Below are 21,940 nucleotides of genomic sequence, written 5' to 3' on the forward strand. Positions count from 1 at the left end.
TCGGGGTGGCTCGGTAGCAGGCGGTGTTTCGGCCGGCGTTGAGTGCGTGGAGGGTTTTGGCATCGTAGATGTGCAGGGTGTGCTGGCGGGGGCGAGGACCAGGGGGTCTGGCACTGGGCACGGTCCAGGCGCGGACGGGCGCAGACGGGCTTACCTTCGGCGCACCTTTGGCGCACCTTTGGCGCACCTTTGGCGCTCAATCGGCGCTCCCGCTGCGCGCGTCCACTGCGCGGTCGCTCTGGGGGCGTCATAAGTAAGGAGCCGGGAGGGAGGAGCAGCTGGGTGGCGGGAGCGGGGCGGCGAATGGAATCACAGGGGGGCGGGGCCGCAGGGAGGCAGCGGCGGGAAATTCCAAGAAGCAGCGGGCAGCGGGAAATTCCCAGGAGCAGCGGGCAGCGAGCGAAGGAATCTGCAGGCAGGAGGCGGCAAAGGCAGGCAGGAGCGGCAGCAGTGAGTGGGGCAACCAAGCCCTGTGGAGGGCTTGGTCGGCCAAAGATAAAGAGTACACACTTGTAGCCTGAAAGGGAAAGGCAGTGATGGCAGCTCAGGTTCAGTTGAATCCAATGAGAAGTCACCATAATGCACGAAGTAGCAAGGCGCCATCCGGTCTATTTTTAACAGATCAACAGGTTTTGTAGAACTGGGAGATGACTCAATCTGTGGCATATTCACATAGATGTCGTAAATTTTTCTAATTGAGACTTCTGTACTTGTTGACTGTACAGTAGTTGTTGTTTTAACAGTAAGAAGTTTCACTTCATTGTTGTTTATAGCTTCTCTTTGCAGAGGGAAATCTTGTGTTGTTATTAAAGCTTTCATCTGAACTTCCTCAATGGTAGCGAGAGGAGTGCAGGGGTTACTTAGGAGCCCACGCAGACTACTGTAGAGAATAACCCACAAAGTGTGGTTTGATCAGATCAATAGAGACAAACCTTTTGTCTCTGCGACCGGCAAGGGGTGGAATAAGTACAGTTCTGGTACCTTCAACAGCCGGGACAGGTACAGGCACTTTGTAAGATGGACCAAATTCTTTCTTGTACACACTTTTTTCTCTGACTAGGTTCCCAATCTTCTGCAGCCCAGGCTGATCTTGCCGGGACTACCTTCACTTCTCCAATGGCGCTGCATTTTAGTTGGAGTGGAAAACCTTTCAGCAGGTGAGTATTCTTGCGAGCAGCATTGACCACCACCATGATGTATCTGCCTATTCTTGGACTTGAACCAGTGATTGCAGCAAAAGCAGCAGTGCGAACTGTTGCATTAGTGGCCTCGTCGGCCATGGAATTCCCTTCAACGTAAAGGTCAACACGCTGATGACTCAATGTGTAAATACAATGAGCCTGTGGCAAGTATTCTTTCAGCTTTGCCACCTGTTCCCAAAGCATCTTGTGCTTGATTATGCAACCCTTGGAATATCGAAATACATTCTGGGCCCAATAGTGAAGATATTCATTAAAGGACTGAACACAGCAGTATGAATCACACTTCGAGTGTGGGGAATTTGGGGATCGGTACTTTGTAGCGCCAGTATAAGGGCTTTTGGTTCTGCCAGCTGTGCTGTACAGTCCCCTAAGGACAGTGTGTGTGTTTTTTCAGTTTGGAACTTTCCATCATACAGGCGCCCCATTAGGATTGCACGTGCCAGGGAATATTGGTGTCATGTCCCTACGGCAGGCTGAGCAGATCCATCGGTATAAATTATGTATTCCTATTGATCTAGAGGCATTATTTCATTCAGCAGAGGATATTCGTGTTCATACTGCAGGAATGCTTGTGTTTGTAATGTAGAATTGTGAGAAAGTGCCCTCTTTCTGCATGGTTGCCCTCACTTTTTGCTGAACTGCTGATTTGCTTTGACTGGTATACAGGGTCTATGTTCTGTCCCTAAACCTGCATTAAAAACCAAACCCAATTGGCATCTCTGGCCACAGGTCAGCCCTTGGTAAATGGTAACACAGGTACCCAGGGCACTGTGACCAGGGAAGGCCTCTAAGGGCTGCAGCACTTATTGTGCCACCCTTAGAGCTGTACCTTTACACTCACACACTGCCTTTGCAGGCTGCGTGTCTTGGTGCAGAACAAAGTGAAGAGTCGACATGGCACACATCCCTGTGTGCCATGCCAACAACCCACTGCCCTGGAATATATCAGCCACCCCTCTAGCTGGGTGCACTATAGCAGTTGTGTGGGTACAGGTGCCTGAGCCCTGTACCCTTGCAGTGTCCAAGTCCATTCTTAGACATTGAAAGTGCAGTGCTACCATTAAGAGTATTTGGTGCTGAGAGTTTGTCATCACGCACTCCACAGCCCCATATTGGCTACACTGAAAACTGAGAAGTTTCGTATCAAGCTTCTCAGCACATTAAATCCACACTGATGCCAGTGTGGGATTTAATGAAAAATGCACACAGAGGCCATCTTAGAGATGCCCCCTGAAAAACGACCTGTCACTAGTGTCCAGGCTGAGTGCCTGCTTTCAGCTGCCACCACCAGACATGTTTCTGGACCCCTGTGTCGAGAGCCTGCTGCTCTCGGGGACTTGAAAAAATGCACATCCTGGGACGAGGTGCCAAGCCTCCTCCCTCCACGATGGGCAGGGTCCACGAAGGGGAAGTTTCAAAGGCTTGCCGCCTTTGTGAGCTTCCCCAGGCCCCTTGCTGCTTTCAGCAACTGGTCCCCACTGGTTCTCACCCCCACTTTGGACGGGAGAACTGGCAGGAAAAACAAATGAGGAAGAGAGGTGTGCCCACCTATGCCAACTCCACCCCTCAGGTGGGGGAGGCGAGGTGAAGCACAACTCTCAGTCCCCGCCATCTTGCAGATGGGGGGACCCAGCCAACCAGGGTGAGGCATATGTCCCCCTCCCACTGGAGGGTGGCATTATAGGGTGTGTATTCACTCGAGAGAAGGAACCTATTGGTCCCAACCTTTTACCTACCTGTAACGCCCCATAATCTAGTATTTAGGGGCACCCCTGAACCTTTCTTCCTCAGGCAAGAAACCAGAAGAAGAAAAGAAGAAGGATCGAACAGCTGTGCCGAAGCTAACAAGAGGAGGACGCCCACTGACTTGGCCCCAGCCATACCGGCTTGTCCCCACCTCGAACCCACTCCAGCGCAATCCCGGTGTATCCTGCAGCCAGCAGCCTTGTGAAACCCGGAGGGCCTGCCTGGCTTCCATCCCATTTGTGCAACAACAGACTGCAGCGCTGCAAGGATCCGCAAGTTTCCACCACTCTGCACCCGACGCCCACGGCCCGAGTATGAGTGGCCAAACACCAAGAGGAAGTCTCCCCGGCGATTCTGAACCAAGATCCGGCAACCCCTGACCTGCCTCAAGCCTCCATCACATGCCTGCAGCCTCAAACTGGAACGTCCCCACAACCGCGACCAGGGGCTGGAAAGAAGATCCGACTCTAAAGGGCACCCCTGCACCTGACGCCCCACAACCTTAGATGGCCCAACCGACGGGGCCTAACCAACCCCAAACATCCCAACTTACCTCTCCAAGTGGTGTCGAACCCAGAAGACCTTAGGCCCGAGCCTGCAGTCTGTTTGCAAACCGAGACTCCCCATTGAAAGCCACAGGGCACCAGATGCCAAAACAGCACTCTGCACCCGGCCATCCCAGTGCCGCTGAGGGTGCATCTTTTTTACTGGTCTAAAACGCCTTTCGCCGTGAGCTTATGTCCAGGAGCTTTGCTCCCACAACCCAGTGGCTTGTTCATCAACAGCCACAAACCGGAGGCCCCCTATCCCCCATTGAATTACATTGGGCCTCAGCACTCTGCACCCGGCCGCCCCAATGCCTCTGAGGGTGTAACAAGAGGGCATCCTTGACCCTGGGGGACCCCCGAGTCTAACCCCAGAATACCAACTCCCACAACAAAGCATTTACCTGTTAATTGATAACACTTTTTTCCTCCATAGGATAACACTGACTGTTTTTCTATGAAAAAGATTCCAAGTGTGGAGTTTGAAACTCTATGAAAACCTGTTACAACTGTACTAAATAACAAAAATGCTTTTACTTACCTGTTTACAGGAAATGTCCCAGTGGAGTATCCAGGTATACTACACTGTGTAAGAAAAGTAATCTGAAAGTAATGTACTGGTCATTTTACTAAAAAGCCCTTTCAAAGTACATGTACTGTATTTCCAAAGCATTGCATTTCTCAGTAACAGTATTGTAAATCAAAACAAAGTTCATATACAGTTGCAATCCAAACTGTGTTACAACTGCATTATTACTGTAAAGTATTTATTGCTTAACTGTGCCAGGCTTGCTAGGTTCTAGAAAATAAAATAACTAAAAAGAGTATTTTTATACAAAAACAATTGGTCTGAAATTCAGTCTTTGAGTGTGTGAATTCATTTGCTGACAGTGTGTGCACTCTAATAAAGCCTCACTACTCGACCACACTACTACAAATAGAGAGTGAGGTGCTATCTACTCTACCTCTGCCTACATTCTGGGTTCCACTGGACTCTGTGCAAACTATAACTCATGGTATAAATAGAGCCAGCTTCCTACAAGAGTCGAATCTATAATCTACATCTGCTGCAGTGAGAGAGTTAGCCCATTAAATCCAACGTGGATGTAATGCTTTGTCATTTGGAACGCTTGCTCCAGTAACGGCCTCTTAAGGTCGGTTCTGGGGTAAGGAAAAATATGAACTTACCCAGAGCCAGTGCTCTCTCTCACTACAGCAGTCTGTACCGCTGTGAGAATTTTTCCAGTGGGTGCAAAAAGCATTTCAGCGTTTGTGTACAATGTATGCAATGGGTACCAGATCACCTTCATTGAAATTTTTATAGCTGTACCCGGTGGGTCCAGCGACTACCAGGTTAGGTGTATTTACACATGTATGGAAATGTTCGGAAGCTATCATATCAGTTTGTACGGAACGTAAAATCTTTGTGTGCGACTAATGGTTGATTGAAAAATTAGATCTTCTAAATCGTAGAACATGTTTAACTCGTTCTGCATAATCTAAAATGTATGTTCTGCCAAAATGTAAAAATTCTAAAATGGATTGTAGTCTCTTCAGAGTCGTTGGAGGTTGGAGCAATGCGCATTTAAAAAAAAAAAATAATAATTGTGCCAATAGGTTTTTGCCTTCACTTTACAACTCCTATCCTAGAAACAGGACATTGAGATGGGCAATTTTAGATTTTTTGAAACTGAATTTGTAACCAAGGTAATGGAACACAAGAATTATGTGGTTCACTCTAGCCAAGTGTTGCATTAATTCACAGTCCGTCAAATAAATATCATCTACGTAGGACAATGCCTCCTCATCAAAAATTTGAAGTAACTCTGTTACCCTGGCTGAGAACTGCCCAGGGCTGTTCTTATACCGTTAAAGTAAATGACAAAATTGACGCTGCAAACCTAGCACTGAAAATGCGGTCAAATATCTGCTTCCAGGCGCTATATTATGGCAGAAAAATCCATTAGAGTTATCTAGGGTTTTGTATTTCTTTTGCACAGTGTTATTCATTAGTGCGGCACTATGTGAATTTTGTGCTGCAAATGTGCGTGTGGAAGAGTTTAAATGTCTGTAGTCTAAGACTAGACGGTATGAATTATCCGGTTTCATTACGACAAACATGGGATTATTCATGGATGAGGTGCAATTCTCTATTACACCATGGCACTCAGTTGTTCTTGGATTTCCCGAACTTATTTTTTAGCTTCATATTTTACTGGGTACTGTCTCTGGGGAGTTTATTTTAATGAGATTTCGTGATGAGGTGACTCATCGTCCCATCCAACATGATAGCGGTAAAGTGCAGGTGCTAGCACTAACGCACACTCCTGCACATATAACAGTTTAATTGATTCTGGAACGAGGTCAGAGAAAGCAGGTAAAATGACGGTCTCTCCCAGTGGGCACTGCATTACGAACTCAGGTGGCCAATCCTTTTCAGCCAAAAGAATGTCTTAACCCTATGTCAGGCTCTCCCGGAAGAGAGCCTTAATGTTTCTGGGTATGTCCCCCTCCATTTGGAGGGTTATTTTGTATAAACAATGTGGGACACTTACCCTTGTATCTGGTGTTTCCGCTGTGATATGCTCATTCAGCACCACCACCGGATAATCCATTAGGTTCCGGCGAGCTATTGTGACTTCTGCTGCGCTGTCCAGCATCGTCACTGCACACTCCCCATTCAGAAGCAGAGTCCTCTGTAGTCTGGGCATGTCTTATTTTAATGTCTTGTACCTTATTTTTGAATTGAGGTTTTTGAGTCAAATAACTCATTTACCTGGCGGGAGAGAATAAAGGACCCCGTCTTGGTCACATATTGGACATCCCTCACAGAGTTGACAGTCAACCTTCTGTATCAACCCCTTTCTGCCTCAACTTTTCATTGTTAAGCCCTCCTCTTGTACAGCACTGTGCTGCACTATAAAGTCAGTTCAGCTACATGATTTGCATAAATCCATTCATAAAATTTCAAAAAGACACTACATACCACCTATCAAAGTCCACACCCCAGAGCACAATTAATACAAAGTTTAAAAATAACAAAACTTGTCAGGAAAAAGAAGAAGAAAGAAATTAAAGATTATGTAGATTCAACAGAATTTTTCACCTCCATGCAGTTTTTGAAGGTGGCCGCGAAGGGCCTCAATTAAGTCCCTACCACGAAATGATCTTCTTCAAGAACACCACAGGAACAAAAAGGACCTAAAACATAAGGGACTGTATCACAGTAGCCTCACTGTATGCATTTCCAGAATGAGCTCAGACAGGGAAGCAGAGAATCACAATCTACGGATCTTTCAGAAAGGGGCTCACAGGGCCTCCCCGTATTAATATACAGACTGGCATAATGCACAGAATCACCAAGAATCTACAGTACCTTCATGAATGTAGAGCTAGAGGCACTCTTGTGGTCTGACACCCTGTGATGACCTTTGACTACCATTATTTTAATTGACTTTGGTGTGTTATTTTATCCTAGCCTGAATGTACGACGTCCTGCATCTGCCTTGCTTCTCTTAAAGGTTTATTTCTTGTAATCTTGCAGTCTTTCAGTGGGAGCTGTCACGGAGTAGAACAGCCTTGCCAAGAACAGAACGTGTGTGATGTGCATTTAAAAGCATGAGAGAGAGAGGTGTGGAATGTACTTTTTGGTCTCGAAGTGCAGTGTAGTGAGCAGTGGTGCACAAATGTGCATTGTGTTGTACATTGGTAGAATTATGAAGTTCTTACTATTGGCTTTGACATGGCCTCATGTCATCCTGAATTCTAACTCTGCCTGGCATGAGCTTTATCTGCGTGGACAGCCACACTTGCAAGTTGTTTGGGTTAATCACGTTCAAGGATTGTTTTTGAGAGAGATAGTTTAATGTACCCAGGAAGGCTTTAGTGAGCTTCGTCAAGATAAAAGCTGGAACATGCGAGATTGCAGAGGGAACGTGTGAACTCCTTCCTGCCATTTAATGCTTGCTTGGAAGCTGGCCAATCCTGGTAAGATTCCTCTGGCGCGGGGGTCAGGTTTCTCGAACCTTTTAGTGTGAGTTTTGAGACAGGATTCCCCAGTGAAGTGGCAAATGTTACTGCAAAGCGCAGCTACTGTGTATGCTCATGGTCCTATACATTCACTAGATAGAACCTTTAATTCCCTTACAGATGAAAAGGCTAAAATCTTGGAGACAGAGGTGGTGACACGATTCAGATTTGGTGTGCATGACTAAGTGCGAGCACCTAGGAGAGAAAGACCATACAAACAGGTGGGCAGAGAATGAAGGGCTGCATATCTCCCTAGGCTTACTTAGAACTGTGATTCCTATGTGTCAATATGCACAGCGCAGACCAGTCCCACAGAAGGTGAGGGGCAAGTTGAAGAAAGGAAAATTACCAGAGCAGATGGATCGCCTTGGGCTTATGCCAATTGATAAAGGGTGCACATATTCAGCAGTGAGTGGAAATATAGTCAGGATGGAGACTGCCCCAGCACTTCTTACTGTGCAAGGAAAAGGAGAATTTCACTCCATTACCAAGAATTCAGAGGCTATAGTGTGGATAGAATTCTCAGATAATTCCCCAGAGCCAGCAGAGAACCTTGCAGACAGGAATGATAATGAGAAGAGTGATGCTGGTTTCTTTTCCAAATCATACTGTGACATGTTGATGTCCCTATCCTGTGAGTGAGTGCCTTGGTCTGACTGTGCCCCGTGTGGGTGTGGGACCCCCCCCCCCCCCCCCCCCAAAACCCTGGAGTGATCACCGGACTATACAAGCTGACATCCTGTGGCTGAACAAACCAGACAAACTAGCCAAGCGACTGACCACGAACTGACATCATAAACATGAAGTAAAACGTACACAGTTATAATTTTAAATGCAAGAAGGCTGTCTGTCTTTCACACAGAAGGACATTATTTGTTCAGCAAATGCTGGTCAATTTGATGAGAAAAGAAAATGTTGTGAAATCGAAATTGAAGAAGATGTTTTTCAGTTTAAAGATGATGATGTTGCCTTTATTTAAGCACAAAATAAATAGGTTTGGCTGCTTCAACAGTAGAAGTTCCAGTATTGGCCAATTGTGACATTAGGAGCATTACTGAGTTCATATGCTTGATTCTTTTTTGTGCATTCATTTTGTGTATCCATCATACATTTATTTTTGCTAAGTATCTAGATATGCATGAGCTATTTTACATGCTTTGAAATAATTACATGCTTTTATGATTTCACTGTTTTCATGTGTGCTTCAATTATATTTGTGCTTTCAGTTCAGCACACGTCTATAATGTCATTGTTTTAACATGTGCTTCAATCATAGTTGTGCTTTCAGTTAAGAAGTTCAGTTGTTGATATATGTATGTTATGATAGTCAAAGGTCATGGGGTGGAATGTAGTGCTAGAGGCACTCGTTGTCTGACACCCTGTGAAGACCTTTGACTACCATTATTTTAATTGACTTTGGTGTGTTAGTTTATCATATCCTGAATGTACAATGTCCTGCATATGCCTTGCTTCTCTTAAAAGTTTATTTCTCGTAATTTTACAGTATTTCAGTGGGAGCTGTCACAGATGAGAACAGCCTTGCCAAGAACAGAACTTGCGGGATGTGCATTTGAAAGCATGAGAGAGATAGGGGTGTGGAATGTACTTTTTGGTCTCGAAGTGCAGTGTTGTGAGCAGTGGTGCACAAATGTGCACTATGTTGTACATTGAGAGATGAAGTATGTGATGCTATATGCAGTGGTTCAGAAATGTGCATTGCATTGTGTTGTACATGGGTAGAATGATGAAGTTCTTACTATTGGCTTTGACATGGCCTCAGGTCATCCTGAATTCTGACTCTGCCTGGCTTGAGCTTTATCTGCCTGCACAGCCATGCTTGCAAGTTGTTTGGGTTAATCACGTTCAAGGATTGTTTTTGTGAGATATTGTTTAATGTACCCTGGAAGGCTTTCGTGAGCTTCGTCAAGATAAAGGCTGGAATATGCGAGATTGTAGAGGGAACGTGGGAACTCCTTCCGGACATGGAATGCTTGCTTGAAAGCTGGCCAATCCTAGTAAGATTCCTCTGGCGCGGGAGGAAAGTTTCTCGAACCTTCTAGTGCGAGTTTTGAGACTATAAAGCTGGTGTTTGCTGACAGTTGGGTTGGGTGCTCACTTACAGAGTAGACGTTCTGCTGTAAGACAAACAGAACTTGAGTACCGATCGGGAGTCCAAGCCAGCTGTGAACGGGCCCCCCATAGAGAATTGGCAAGGATGTCGAGTGAACGATCGGGTGAGGTGATTTGTTTCTGACTAGTGCCATTGTGATGCGTGGTTCCAGTGGCTGTGGTCATTTGAGGTGTTTGAGCTTTGATTATTGCCATTGTGATATGTGGCCTGTGGCTTTGATCATTTGAGGTGTTTTCTTTGTGATGTGTGACTGAGTGAGGTGCACATCCAAAGAAAGAATTTGATGTATCTAGTGTATATTTATCTTTCTGATCTCTTTCAGGACATCCAGCATATTATGTTTTCTTGAGTGTTATCTCATATTATTTGCTGCTCGTTTAATCATGCATTTAACTGTTGCATTTACCAAGTGTATTATTAGTGCTTGCATATTATATATATATATATTTGAATGTTCTGCATTTGGCATCTGGGAAAGCCTTTCTGTTAGAGAGCATTATGTAGAATAAAACCCCAAGCCTTATTCTTAAAAGAGAATCTTTGCATTTTGTAAAATTAAACCCTTTTCTAAAGGTGTTATTGTGTTATGTCTCCGAGTGTTGAGCCACCGTGTGGGAGATTCTGTATTATCTGAAAGGCGAAGCAAGACAATGAAGGAGATCACAATGGGCCTGACTATATGAATATCCAGACTGGGATCAAATTAAAAGAACACTACCTTCAGAAGTGCATCAGAAAGGGCCTCATTGTAACTGTATCCAGAATGAGATCAGACAGGGAAGCACAGGATAACAAACAATCTACAGTACCTTCAGGAAGGGGATCACGAAGGGCCGCAGAGGAAAGTTTGTGGACTCCTGCAGCTTGCAGTGGAACTCTTCAATTGTAACTTGGGAATTCTGAAAGAGAAATTTGCAAGTTTTAGAAATCAAAACTGCCAGACTATCACAGCACCTAAACGTATATGCAATGGCAGTGAAGGCTAAATACAAGGGTGCACTGGTGTGTTATCCAGACAAGTTAAGTTCTCACACCTCCATGCTACAACTTTAGGTGGCCCCACCGCACTTGGGCCACGTTTCATATAAAGAAGCATGTCCAATCAGTCTCTTGTGTTCGGACATCATCGGGGTGTCAGTTAGCAGGAGCACACTGCGCATGGAACGCAGCATGTCATGCTGACACAATGATGCGTTCCCAGGATGCTTAGAGCATGTTCCTCCTATACGCGCTCCTCTAACCAAATACTCTTGTGTCTGCTGTACGCTGCCTATGCACTCAAACATATCCATCTAACTGTACTCCATGCACAGTGTGCTCCCGCTAACTGAGACCCTGATGATGTCCGCATGGACGAAACGCGTTGGCTGGGCAAAGCGGATTGCTTGTGACGAATAATACTGATTGAATAAACTATTTGGATTGAATTGAGCACAAGACTCCCAAGTGATTATTTGGATGAAAACAAGTCTTGGAGTAAAGATAATTAATTTTGGAATCATGAAAAATGTAAAAAGAGACTGATTGGACACACTCCTTTTTTTGGAAAGTTGGACTATCACAGCACCTACATTGTAACATTTCATCCACCAACAACGAAAGACAATTACAAGTTACTTTTCTTAAAGCTGCAGGATTTTTAGCATTCACTTGAAGAGGTCATCTAGCGGCACCGTTTTAACATCATTATGTACGCAGATGATGCTCGACTCATGTAAGAAACTGCCTCTATATATACTGCACCAAAGTGAGGTACAGTGTGTATAGAGTCCAAGGGTCTCCAGAGGTAGGCAGAGGTTAAAGTTAGATAGAACCTTACTCTCCAAAGTGGTAGCTTGGTCAAGCAGTAAGGCAGTATCAGAGGACAGTGTTAAGCATTTGATGTACCCACTCAGTCAGCAAATGAATTCATACACTCAAGAACTGAACTCTAGGCCAATTGTTTTTGTATAAAAAATATACTGTTTATTTTTAGAACCAAGCAAGCCTGAAACAGGTAAGCATTATTTACTTTTCAGTAATACGTTACTGGATATAGAACTGTTAGAAAATGCAATAGGAATGGTACTTTGCTTGATTTACAGGGGAGTAGTATGCAACACTTAGCAAATACAGTACATTGGAATGAATAGGCTTTTTCAATAAATTGCAGGTAAGTTACTTTTCGGATTACTTTTTCTAACAGTGCTGGATACTAGATTCAGCACTGGGACATTTCCTGAAAACATTTGAGAAAATGCGTTTTAGTTGGATGTACGATTTTTAAAGAATATTCTTGTATTTCAAAAGGTGACACTTAGAAACTTTTTCACAGAGAACCACCAATGTTACCCTATGGAAGGAAATTCAATTCACAGGTAAGTTACTTTTCCTACTCAGTGCTGGATACCTAGATTCAGCACTGGAACATTTCCTGAAAACAGTTGAGAAAATGCGTTTGGTTATTTGTGAGTATATTCTTAGTTTTCAAAAGTCGACACTGACACTTTTCCTCCCAAAAAGTTTCTATGTTATCCTATGAGGAAAAACAGGTTATCGGTTTCGAGGTAAGTACTCAGTCTTTGGAGTTGGGGTTAGACTCAGGGGTCTCCCAGGGTCAGTGATGCACTGTTGTAACCTCAGCGGCACTAGGGTGGCCGGGTGCAGAGTGTTGAGGCCCAATGTTATCCTATGGAGGATAGGTGGCTCCGGTTGGTGGCTGCTGACAAGCAGGCCACAGGGTGTGGGAGCAAAGCTCCTAGGGTTTAACCCAGGGCAAGTCGGGGACCAAAGTATCACCAAAGGTGCACCCTCAGCGACACTTGGGCGGCCGGGTGCAGGGTGCTGTTTTGAGGTCAGGTGCCCTATTGATTTCAATTGAGATTCTCCGGGACAAAGAAACACTGCAGGCTCAGGGACGAGGATCTTCCAGGAGCGACCACCACTTCGAGGGGTAAGCTGGAATGTTGTGGGTTGGTTAGGCACCGTTGGTCTGGGCACACAAGGCCATGGGGCGTCGGGTGCAGGGGTGTCTTGGGACGTCGGATTTTCTTACCCGCTCTGGTCGCGGTGGGGGGGGGGGGGGGTCCTCTGGATTGAGGCTGCAGGCGTCGTCAGGAGGGTTGAGGCAGGTCTGGGGTCGCCGGATCTCGGGTCAAGATCACCGGGAGGCCCTCTTCGTGGTGGTTTTCCACTCGAGCTCGGCCCAGGTTCGGCGGGTGCAGAGTGGGCAGGATTCGCGGTTCCTGGCTGGCACCAGAAGCTGCAGTTTAAACACGTCCGGTGTTCACGGGAGAAACAGTCTGGAAAGTGAAGGCAGGCAGGTCCTCCGGGGTTTGTAAGGTTGCTGGCTGCTGGACAGGTTGGAATTTCTCAGGAGCAGGTTCGAGGGGAGACAGGCCTGTAGGGCTGGGGCCAAGTAAGTGGACGTTGTCCTCTTGTTAGCTCTGGACGGCTTTTCGTCCTTCTTCTTATCTTGTATTCTTGTTGTTGCTGGATCTGAGGAAGGAAGGTTCAGGGTGCTTCTAAATACTAACTTTAGGGGTGTTACAGGTAGGTAGAGGGCAGGGACCAATGGGTCCCTTCTCTGGGGTGGGTACACCCCCTATTCTGCCACTCTCCAGTGGGAGGGGTGCAGGAGCCTGTCCCTGGTTGGCTGGGTCCCCCCATCCTCAAGATGGCGGGGACTCAAGGTTGGGCTTCACCTCGCCTCCCCCACTGTTTTTCCCGCCAGTTTTCCCGCCCAAAGTGGGGGGTAGAACCAGTGGGGACCAGTTGCTGAAAGCAACAAATGGTCTGGAGAGGCTCACAAAGGCGGCATTCCTTTGAAGCTTCTCCTGCGTGAACCCTGCCCATCCTGGGGGAGGAGGCTTGGCACCTCGTCCCAGGATGTGCATTGTTTCAGGCCCCATTCATGAATGCTTAATAAATGACCTATGGTTTGACTTCGCTCCAGTGTCGATTCCTCCTTATTTGTTAAGAACCTGTGGTGACCCTTCACGATAATTAATCTGCTCCACAAATTGCCACCAAACGTGGGGCCCCATCAAGAGCCTGCAGTTGGACCGGGGAAGGAGATCGGGTCGGTAAGACTAACTTCGCTGAGGGGTGCCCCACCTGAAGAAACTAGTGGTGCTTGTTGTCCAAGGTGATTTTTCAGCTTTTCGACTCTGATCTTCCTGGCGGATGCTTGCCTTGACTGGGGCCTTCAACGGGTATTTCTTTGGATCAGGGAGGATCGACAAGTGGGAGTCGAAGACTACGCATGAGGCAAATCTGTATTGAACCGGTTCATTTGTTCATCCGGTTATTATTTGTTTGATATTTGCTTAACTTGGTATTCGTCTTGACTTGGTATTTGCTTGGTAATCCGTTTGGAATTGGTAATCCTTTCGGAATCGGTTTGGAATGTGAACCTAGGATCGGTTTGGTATTTTGAAACTTGAACGCTGTTTTGAGACTTGCTATTTGTTTTGACTAACATTTTTTCTTACAGGTAAATGTGAAATATTTTTTATTTCCCTCTGTTTAAAAGTTTTTTATCTTATATAATATGCCTGTACTCAGTACCCTTTGGAAATTTTGTTGTTGCTGCTGCGATAAGCAGAGCATTTTGAAAGCAAGTCAGCCGGCGCCACCAGAAGGTACGCCGAATTTTGAGATGTACATCAAATATGGTATTTGTCCCATCATGTATAATGCATTGTGGAACACATATACGAAAGGGGATCCATAGTTACAATGGCCGTTAGAGGGAACCATGGACCCTCACAAACTCGAGTATGTAGAGAAAGGAATATGCTACTTACCAGTATGCATCTGTTCTTGGCATGTAGAGCTGCAGATCTATACACTGTGCACAGCTCGCCATCTGGTGTTCGGCCCGGATGTTTGCAGTTTGTTTTTCCTCTTGGAAAGTCTTTGGAAGTCACGAGTTCGGTGACTCCTCCTTTGGTTCGTATTGCGCATGGGCTTCGGCTCCATCCTCAGATTGTTTTTCGCCAGCAGGGAAAGATGGAGCGTAGTAGTAACAGTAAAGAAACCCATGTGTATTGTATCTAAATAAGATAAGACTGGAACGGATACACGTAGCCGGGGAGGCGGGTGGGCGTGTGGGCGTGTATAGATCTGCAGCTCTACATGCCAAGAACAGATGCATACTGGTAAGTAGCATATTCCGTTCGAGGCATACGAGCTGCAGATTATACACTGTGCATAGATTATATAGCAGTACCCAACCCTAGCGGCGACCACGGTCATCCGTTGCAGTTGTTTGAAACAGTGTTTTTAGTACAGCTTGGCCCACACTAGCTTGTTGCCTGGTTTGCACATCTACACAGTAATGTTTTGTGAAGGTGTGCGGTGTTGACCATGTCGCTGCTTTGCAGATGTCATCTAGTGGTATGTTCCCTAGGAAAGCCATAGAAGCCCCTATCTTCCTTGTAGAGTGGGCTTTAGGGGGAACAGATAGCGTTCGTTTTGCTTTGTGGTAGCAAATCTGTATGCATTTTACAATCCACCTAGCTATCCCTGATTTAGAAATAGGGTTGCCTTTGTGTGGTGGGGAGAAGGAGACAAATAGCTGTTTGGTTTTCCTGAAAGGTTGTGTCCTTTGGATGTAGTAAAGTAAAGCCCTTTTAACATCCAGTGTGTGTAAAGCCCTTTCCGCAACGGTTTGGGGTTGCGAGAAAAAGACTGGTAATTCTACCGACTGGTTTAGATGGAATGGAGAAATGACTTTGGGTAGAAATTTGGGGTTGGTGCGGAGTACAACCTTGTTCTGATGCATTTGGAGAAAAGGTTCCTGTATAGTGAGTGCTTGTATTTCACTAACCCTTCTGAGGGAAGTGATGGCCACTAGAAAAGCTGTTTTCCATGTGAGAAATTGCAACTCACATTTATGTAATGGTTCGAAAGGGGGTCCCATTAACCGTGTGAGGACTATATTCGAGTTCCAGACAGGTGAGGGTGGTACTCTGGGTGGAATTACTCTTTTAAGGCCTTCCATAAAGGCTTTGATGGAAGGCACTTTGAAAAGTGAGAGGTGCTGCCTGTTTTGTAAATAAGCAGCAATTGCAGCGAGGTGTAACCGAATGGCAGTATATGCTAGGTTACACCTTTGTAAATGGAGTAAATAACATATAATGTGCTGTATGGATACATTTAAAGGATTGATTGTGTTGTTGTGGCAGTAAACAACAAATCTTTTCCACTTTGCCGCATAGCACGCTCTAGTAGTAGGGCATCTAGCTTCCATGATAATGTTCATGCAATCAGGGGGAAGGTTAAGGTATCCGAATTCTAGGACCTCAGGAGCCAGATCGCAAGGTTGAGCTGAGCTGGGTCCGGGTGCCTGATCTCTCCATGGTTCTGGGTTAGGAGGCATGGTGAGAGGTGTAGCTTTGGTGTAGTACTACTGAGAGTTCCAGCAGTGTGGTGTACCATGGTTGTCTGGCCCATTTTGGAGCTACTAGGATCAGCGTTAGGGAATGCTGTAGTAGCTTTCGCACCACTAATGGAATTTGTTTGACCAGTTCATCCATATCGCATTGCCTTTGGACAATGGGTGTGGATATCTGACGGCGAAGCTTGGGCATTTTTTGTTTTCAAGGGTGGCGAATAGGCCTATGTGTGGAAGCCCCCACTTCTGAAAGAACGGGTGAAGAACTTGTGGGTGAAGTTCCCACTCGTGGATCTGCTGTGTCTGCCTGCTGAGCAGATCTGCCACGGTGTTTTGGACTCCTGGGACGTGTTGGGCCAGGAGAAAAATCTTTTGTGGAATTGCCCATCTCCATATGCTCTGTGCTAATTGAGAGAGCTGTGGAGAGTGTGTGCCCCCCTGTTTTTGAATGCAGTACATGGCAGTCATGTTGTCTGTGCGAATGAGGACTGCCTTGCCTGAAATCTGCGGCTGGAAGGATTTTAGGGCGAGGAAGATCGCCAGTAACTCCAGATGGTTGATGTGGAGTAACTTCTGTTGCGGCGTCCATGTGCCTTGTGCTGTGAGATGTAACAGATGAGCTCAACAGCCGGAGAGCGATGCATCTGTTAGGATTATTTGTGGGACCGGGTCCAGGAACGGTCGACCTCTGGAAAGGTTTGTGGTGTTCCACCACTGCAGAGAGCGATGGGTGCGACCGTCTACCAACACCAGATCTGTCATTTGTCCCTGGGCCTGGTTCCACTGGTGCGCTAAGCACTCTTGGAGTGGACGCATTTGAAGTCTTGCATGGGGCACTATAAAGATTGAAGAGGCCATCATCCCTATGAGCTGCATAAACACTCTTGCTGGGAGAGAGTGTTGACATAGGAATTTTTGACGCAGAGCCTGTATTTTTGCAATCCTGGCAGGATTGGGATAGGCTATGGCTTTTGAGGTGTCTATGGTGGCTCCAAGGTATTGTTTTGTGTGTGATGGTACCAGGTGGGATTTTTGATGGTTCACCATGAAACCTAGCTGGTGAAGTAGTTGGACCGTAGCGGCGGTATGTTGCACACATTGTTGGTAGGACGTGGCTTTTATTAGCCAGTCGTCCAGATACGGGAAGACGTGAATGTGCTGTCTTCTGAGGTATGCAGCCACTACTGCTAGGCACTTGGTGAAAACCCTTGGTGCTGTTGTTACCCCGAACTGGTAGTGTTGTCCACCACAAATCTGAGGTACTTTCTGTGAGACTGGTGTACTGGGATGTGAAAGTATGCGTCTTTCAAATCCAGAGTGGTGAGAAAATCGTTCTGGGAGAGGAGTGGAAGAACCTGTTGAAGGGTTACCATGTGAAAATGGTCTGAATGTATGTAAGTGTTTAGAGGTCTGAGATCTAGGATAGGTCGTAGAGTCTTGTCCATCTTTGGAATCAGAAAGTACAGGGAGTAGACCCCTAGATTTTGTTGATTTATGGGGACCTGCTCTATTGCTCCTTTTTGCAGGAGGGAGATCACCTCTTGTGTTAGTAGCGCAGTATGTTCTTGAGACATAGGGCGGTGCCTGGGTGGAATGTTTGGGGGGGTAGATGTTAATTCTAGGCAATACCCTGACTGAATAATTTGTGTCACCCATCTGTCTGAGGTGATTGTCTCCCAGACGTGAAGGAAATGTTGTATTCTGCCTCCGACCGGAGTGGAATGGTCTGGAGGGAGCGGGGGAAAGTCATTGGGCAGGAGGTGTGGCAGAGAGGGCGGTATTTGTTTTGCCTCTGCCCTTATTATTATTGCCTCTGTATCCGTCTCTTTGATAACCCTTTGTGAAGGTAGATTGAGGAGGGGATTTGTAGGACGTGGATGCACTATCCGAGGAGTAACCTCTGCCCGTGCCCCGAAAGGAAGAGCGGTGAAAGGAGCGCCTGGGAGTATGTGACTGCAGGACTCCCATGGATTTCGCCGTGTCTGTATCTTTTTTCATCTTTTCGAGGGCTTCGTCTACTTTGGGGCCAAATAGATGATCTTGGTCGAATGGGTGGTTTAATATAGAGGCTTGTACCTCCGGTTTAAACCCCGACACTCTGAGCCAAGCATGGCGACGGAGAAGGACACTGGTGTTTATGGCCCTGGAGGCTGTATCTGCTGCATCTAGGGCACAGCGTATCGAGGTATTAGTTATTGTTTTTCCCTCTTGAATCAGTTCATTAGCCCTAGTCTTGTACTTTTCAGGGAGATGATGCATGATGGTCTCTAGCTCATCATAATGCGCCCTGTCGTATCGGGCCAACAGTGCTTGCGTATTGGCGATACGCCATATATTGGCAGCTTGTGACGCAGTGCGCTTCCCTGACGCGTCTAGGAGCTTGGACTCTTTGTCAGGTGGTGGTGCTTCGCCTGATGCCTGAGAATTTGAGCACTTCCTAGTTGTAGATACCACTAGGGAATCCAATGGTGCAGGGCCTTTAATGTAAGAAGGGTCTGTGGGGGCGGCTTTGTATTTCTTCTCTATACGAGGGTTTAGGACCCTGGCCCTGACTGGGTCTTTAAAAACCTCAGGTGCATGTTTAATTACACCCTTTAACATAGGTAGAATGGCAGTAGACCTATGTGCATCGTCAAAGGTGTCTAGGAGAAAATCTTCCTCCACTGGGTCAGTATGTAACTCCACCCCGTGGTAGTGTGCCGCCCTTTGTCACAAATGGTGAAAGCCCAAGGAATCTTCAGGTGGGGATGGCCTAGATGGGTAAAGGTCATCCTGTGGGACATCTGGGATGTCCAGATTGTTATAATCATCCCATGGGTCTGGAGATCCAGTAGGGGTGGGGTCTTGTGGCACATCTGCTGGATCATAATAAGGGTCTCCCAAATCGTCTGGGACAGGAGACAAGGTGGGGGAACGATGAGGTGGAGGTGGAGAGGGTGGAGGAAGTAGAGGAGGTGGGGAAGGCACCCTGAAAGGAGAGGTAGCAATGTCCTTTCTCTTTGGAGGTGGAGGTGGAGCTGGTTTGTCCAAGTGTCTCTTTTTTTAAGACAATGTCAAGTGTCCAGTTTTTGGATCCTTGGTGAGTGTTTTTTGCAGAGGATCCGGTGTGAAAAGTTCCTGCGACACTGGTTGTTCGGTCGGCCCCGAAGTTTTCAGGGCCGACGGCTTTTTAGGCTTATCGAAGCTGTGCTTCTTTGGAACCTCGATTTTTTGGTCGGTGCCGAAGAAGGCCTCGGCACGGGAGTGTCGGTGCCGAGGGTCTTGTGATGTTTGGTCGGCGCCGGAGGAGCAGGTTTCGACACCGAAGACTTCGGTGCCGTGTTCGGTGTGGAGGTGGAGGCCGATTTTTTCTTCAGTGCCGAAGGGTGTTTTTCGGCACCGGTGGTCGGCTGGCTCGAGCTCGAGCTGCCGGGAGGCTTAATAGGCTTCTTTACCGGGCCCGAAGGTGGGGTGTGAGAAGCAGTGTCCTTGGTCTTGCCTAGGCCCGGAGGCGAAGGTGTGACCGAAGCCTTTTTGGGTATCGGCGTGGGCGTGGGAGGGGGTATTGTACTCACGACCCGCTGCGCCGGGGTGATGTCCTCCACATGAGTCGTCGGCCTCGGAAGCGCTGACGAGGTCGTTGTCCTCCTGTTCGATGTCCTGCTGTCCCGGAGCTTCGACGTCGTCCCCGAAGATGTCAACTGGAGCGGAGGTCGAGGAGTGCGCCATGTTGCGTCTAGCCCGTCGATCTCGAATGGTCTTTTTAGAGCGAAAAGACTTGCAGGCGGGACAGTCTCGGGCCTCGTGTTCTGGGGAGAGGCAGAGGTTGCACACCTCATGAAGATCGGTGTGCGGAATCTTGGACCCACATCGAGGGCACTTCTTGAAGGGAGTTCTTTCCATCAGCCGAGACCGGAGCCGGAATAGGCCCAAAGGCCGCCGTCGACGACCGGAATCGAAGAAGTGCCGAAGAGAAGGTGAGTAAGATGATTTATTATCTGAAGAAGCTCGATGAGCGAGGATTTTTGCGTCGATCGTTGAACTGGGAAGTTCGGAACCCGAGCGCGAAGTATTACATCCGAGCCCGATGGCGGAAAAAAACAATCTGAGGATGGAGCCGAAGCCCATGCGCAATACGAACCAAAGGAGGAGTCACCGAACTCGTGACTTCCAAAGACTTTCCAAGAGGAAAAACAAACTGCAAACATCCGGGCCCAACACCAGATGGCGAGCTATGCAGTGTATAATCTGCAGCTCATATGCCTCGAACCTATTGTTTTTAAAGAAAGTTAGGCCAGCTATGTTTGACAGTTTGCGTATGTGGAGGAAAGATGTGAAGGAGCGGCAGCTCAAGGCAGAGAAGGTACAAAGGAAACAGGAAAGGAAAACCGTATCAGAAGTATAAGGAATTGAAGGATAAGGAAGTTCAGGAGAAAAAGGAATGTATAGATAGAGAGCATAGATTATTAACATCTAAGGAATATATAGTTAGACCAACCGTAGCAGTTCAGGTCCACCAAGAAGATGTGGACTCAGATATTGATGGGTTGTTGATAGAACGACCCCCACCCCCATATGTACCTTTAAAACCTCTTCCTTCTGGACCACTAAATGTTATCCCCCTGTACCTCCGGCTCCCCACTCTTTTGCCCGCAGTTGCCCAGCTCCCCATTTTCCAACCAGTACCGGTACATTCTTTACCCCCTCCTACCCAGGCCACTGCACCCCCACCCCAAGCCTCTGCACCTCCACCTCAGGCCACTGCATTTGAAAGGACTAATGATTCTGTACTTCCTGCATCTGTCCTGACCCCTCGAGTTCTTCGCTCTACTGTATCTCAATCATGTCAGGATGCGATAAGATTGATGGTATTAAATTGGTTAAGTGATCTAGAAATAGAAGTAGAAGAAATGCTAGATCAGATACAGGATTTCTCTGAGGGCGAGCTTTTTGTCTCATAAATAAGCTTTCTCATCAACTTATGTTTTAATGGGAAATGACTACAGGACAAAATGGCCCAGATGATGTTAGAGCTATCAATCGACAATGTCAGATAGGAGCCTTCCCTGTAAGTAGAGTTATTAATGCCATAGCAAAGATAATTGGATACCGTAATGAACTCTCCTCCTCTCCCCGAATCAGACATATGAGGGAAGCTGCGGCACAGTTAATTCCTGGAAGAGGGAATGCAGACAATGATGACCCAAATAGCGCGGATTCTAGAGCCAATTTTTTGTATAATTGGATATATACGCCTTGGAAAAGGACGATGTACTCACTCTAAAAGCCTCCGTACCAGACATACGGAAAAATTCCAGAGTATTTTATGATGATGTACAGGCAGCCATTGTGAGAAAGTGCCATCTTTCTTGCATGGTATGCCCCCACTTTTTGCTAAATTGCTGAATGTACTTCGATTGAGTGTACCCTGGGTTCCTGCCAATCAGGTGCCCAGGGCCTATGTTCCTTCCTTAAACCACACAAACTCCAAATTGGCAAACCCTAGCCACATGTTAGCCCCTAGTAAATGGTACCCTAGGTACCCAGGGCCTTGTGACCAGGGAAGGCCTCTAAGGGCTGCAGCACTCATTGTGCCACCCTCAGAGGCCCTGTACCCTTACACACACACTGCCCTTGCAAGCTGAGTGTCTGGGTGCAGGACAAAACCAAGAGTCGACATGGCACACATCACTGTGTGCCATGCCCATCCCCTACACTGCCAAGGCATATGTCAGCCACCCCTCTAGCTGGGTGCATTACGCCTATGGTGTGGGCACAGGAGCAGGAGCCCTGGGCCCCTACAGTACCCGGGTCCATTCCTGGGCACTGTAAGTGCAGTGCTGTCATTTAAGAATACATGGTGCTGAGAGCTTGTCAAACACGAGCTCCACAGCACCATATTGGCAACACTGAAGCCTGGGAAGTTTGG

The 21,940-nt window shown here is 47.0% G+C and overlaps 1 protein-coding gene across 8 annotated transcripts in view; it reads right to left on the bottom strand.

Moving 5' to 3' along the window:
• CBFA2T2 (CBFA2/RUNX1 partner transcriptional co-repressor 2) overlaps nucleotides 1-21,940 on the bottom strand; it is a 522,617-nt gene that overhangs the window by 305,315 nt on the left and 195,362 nt on the right. For all 8 annotated transcript variants that reach the window (XM_085618982.1, XM_085618980.1, XM_085618983.1 and 5 more), the window contains one exon: nucleotides 10,463-10,552. In XM_085618982.1, the coding sequence (XP_085475108.1) occupies nucleotides 10,463-10,552 (90 nt within the window). The remainder of the gene's footprint in view (nucleotides 1-10,462; nucleotides 10,553-21,940) is intronic.

The sequence above is a fragment of the Triturus cristatus genome, chromosome 7, assembly GCF_964204655.1.
Source record: "Triturus cristatus chromosome 7, aTriCri1.1, whole genome shotgun sequence".
In the NCBI taxonomy this organism is placed as follows: domain Eukaryota; kingdom Metazoa; phylum Chordata; class Amphibia; order Caudata; family Salamandridae; genus Triturus; species Triturus cristatus.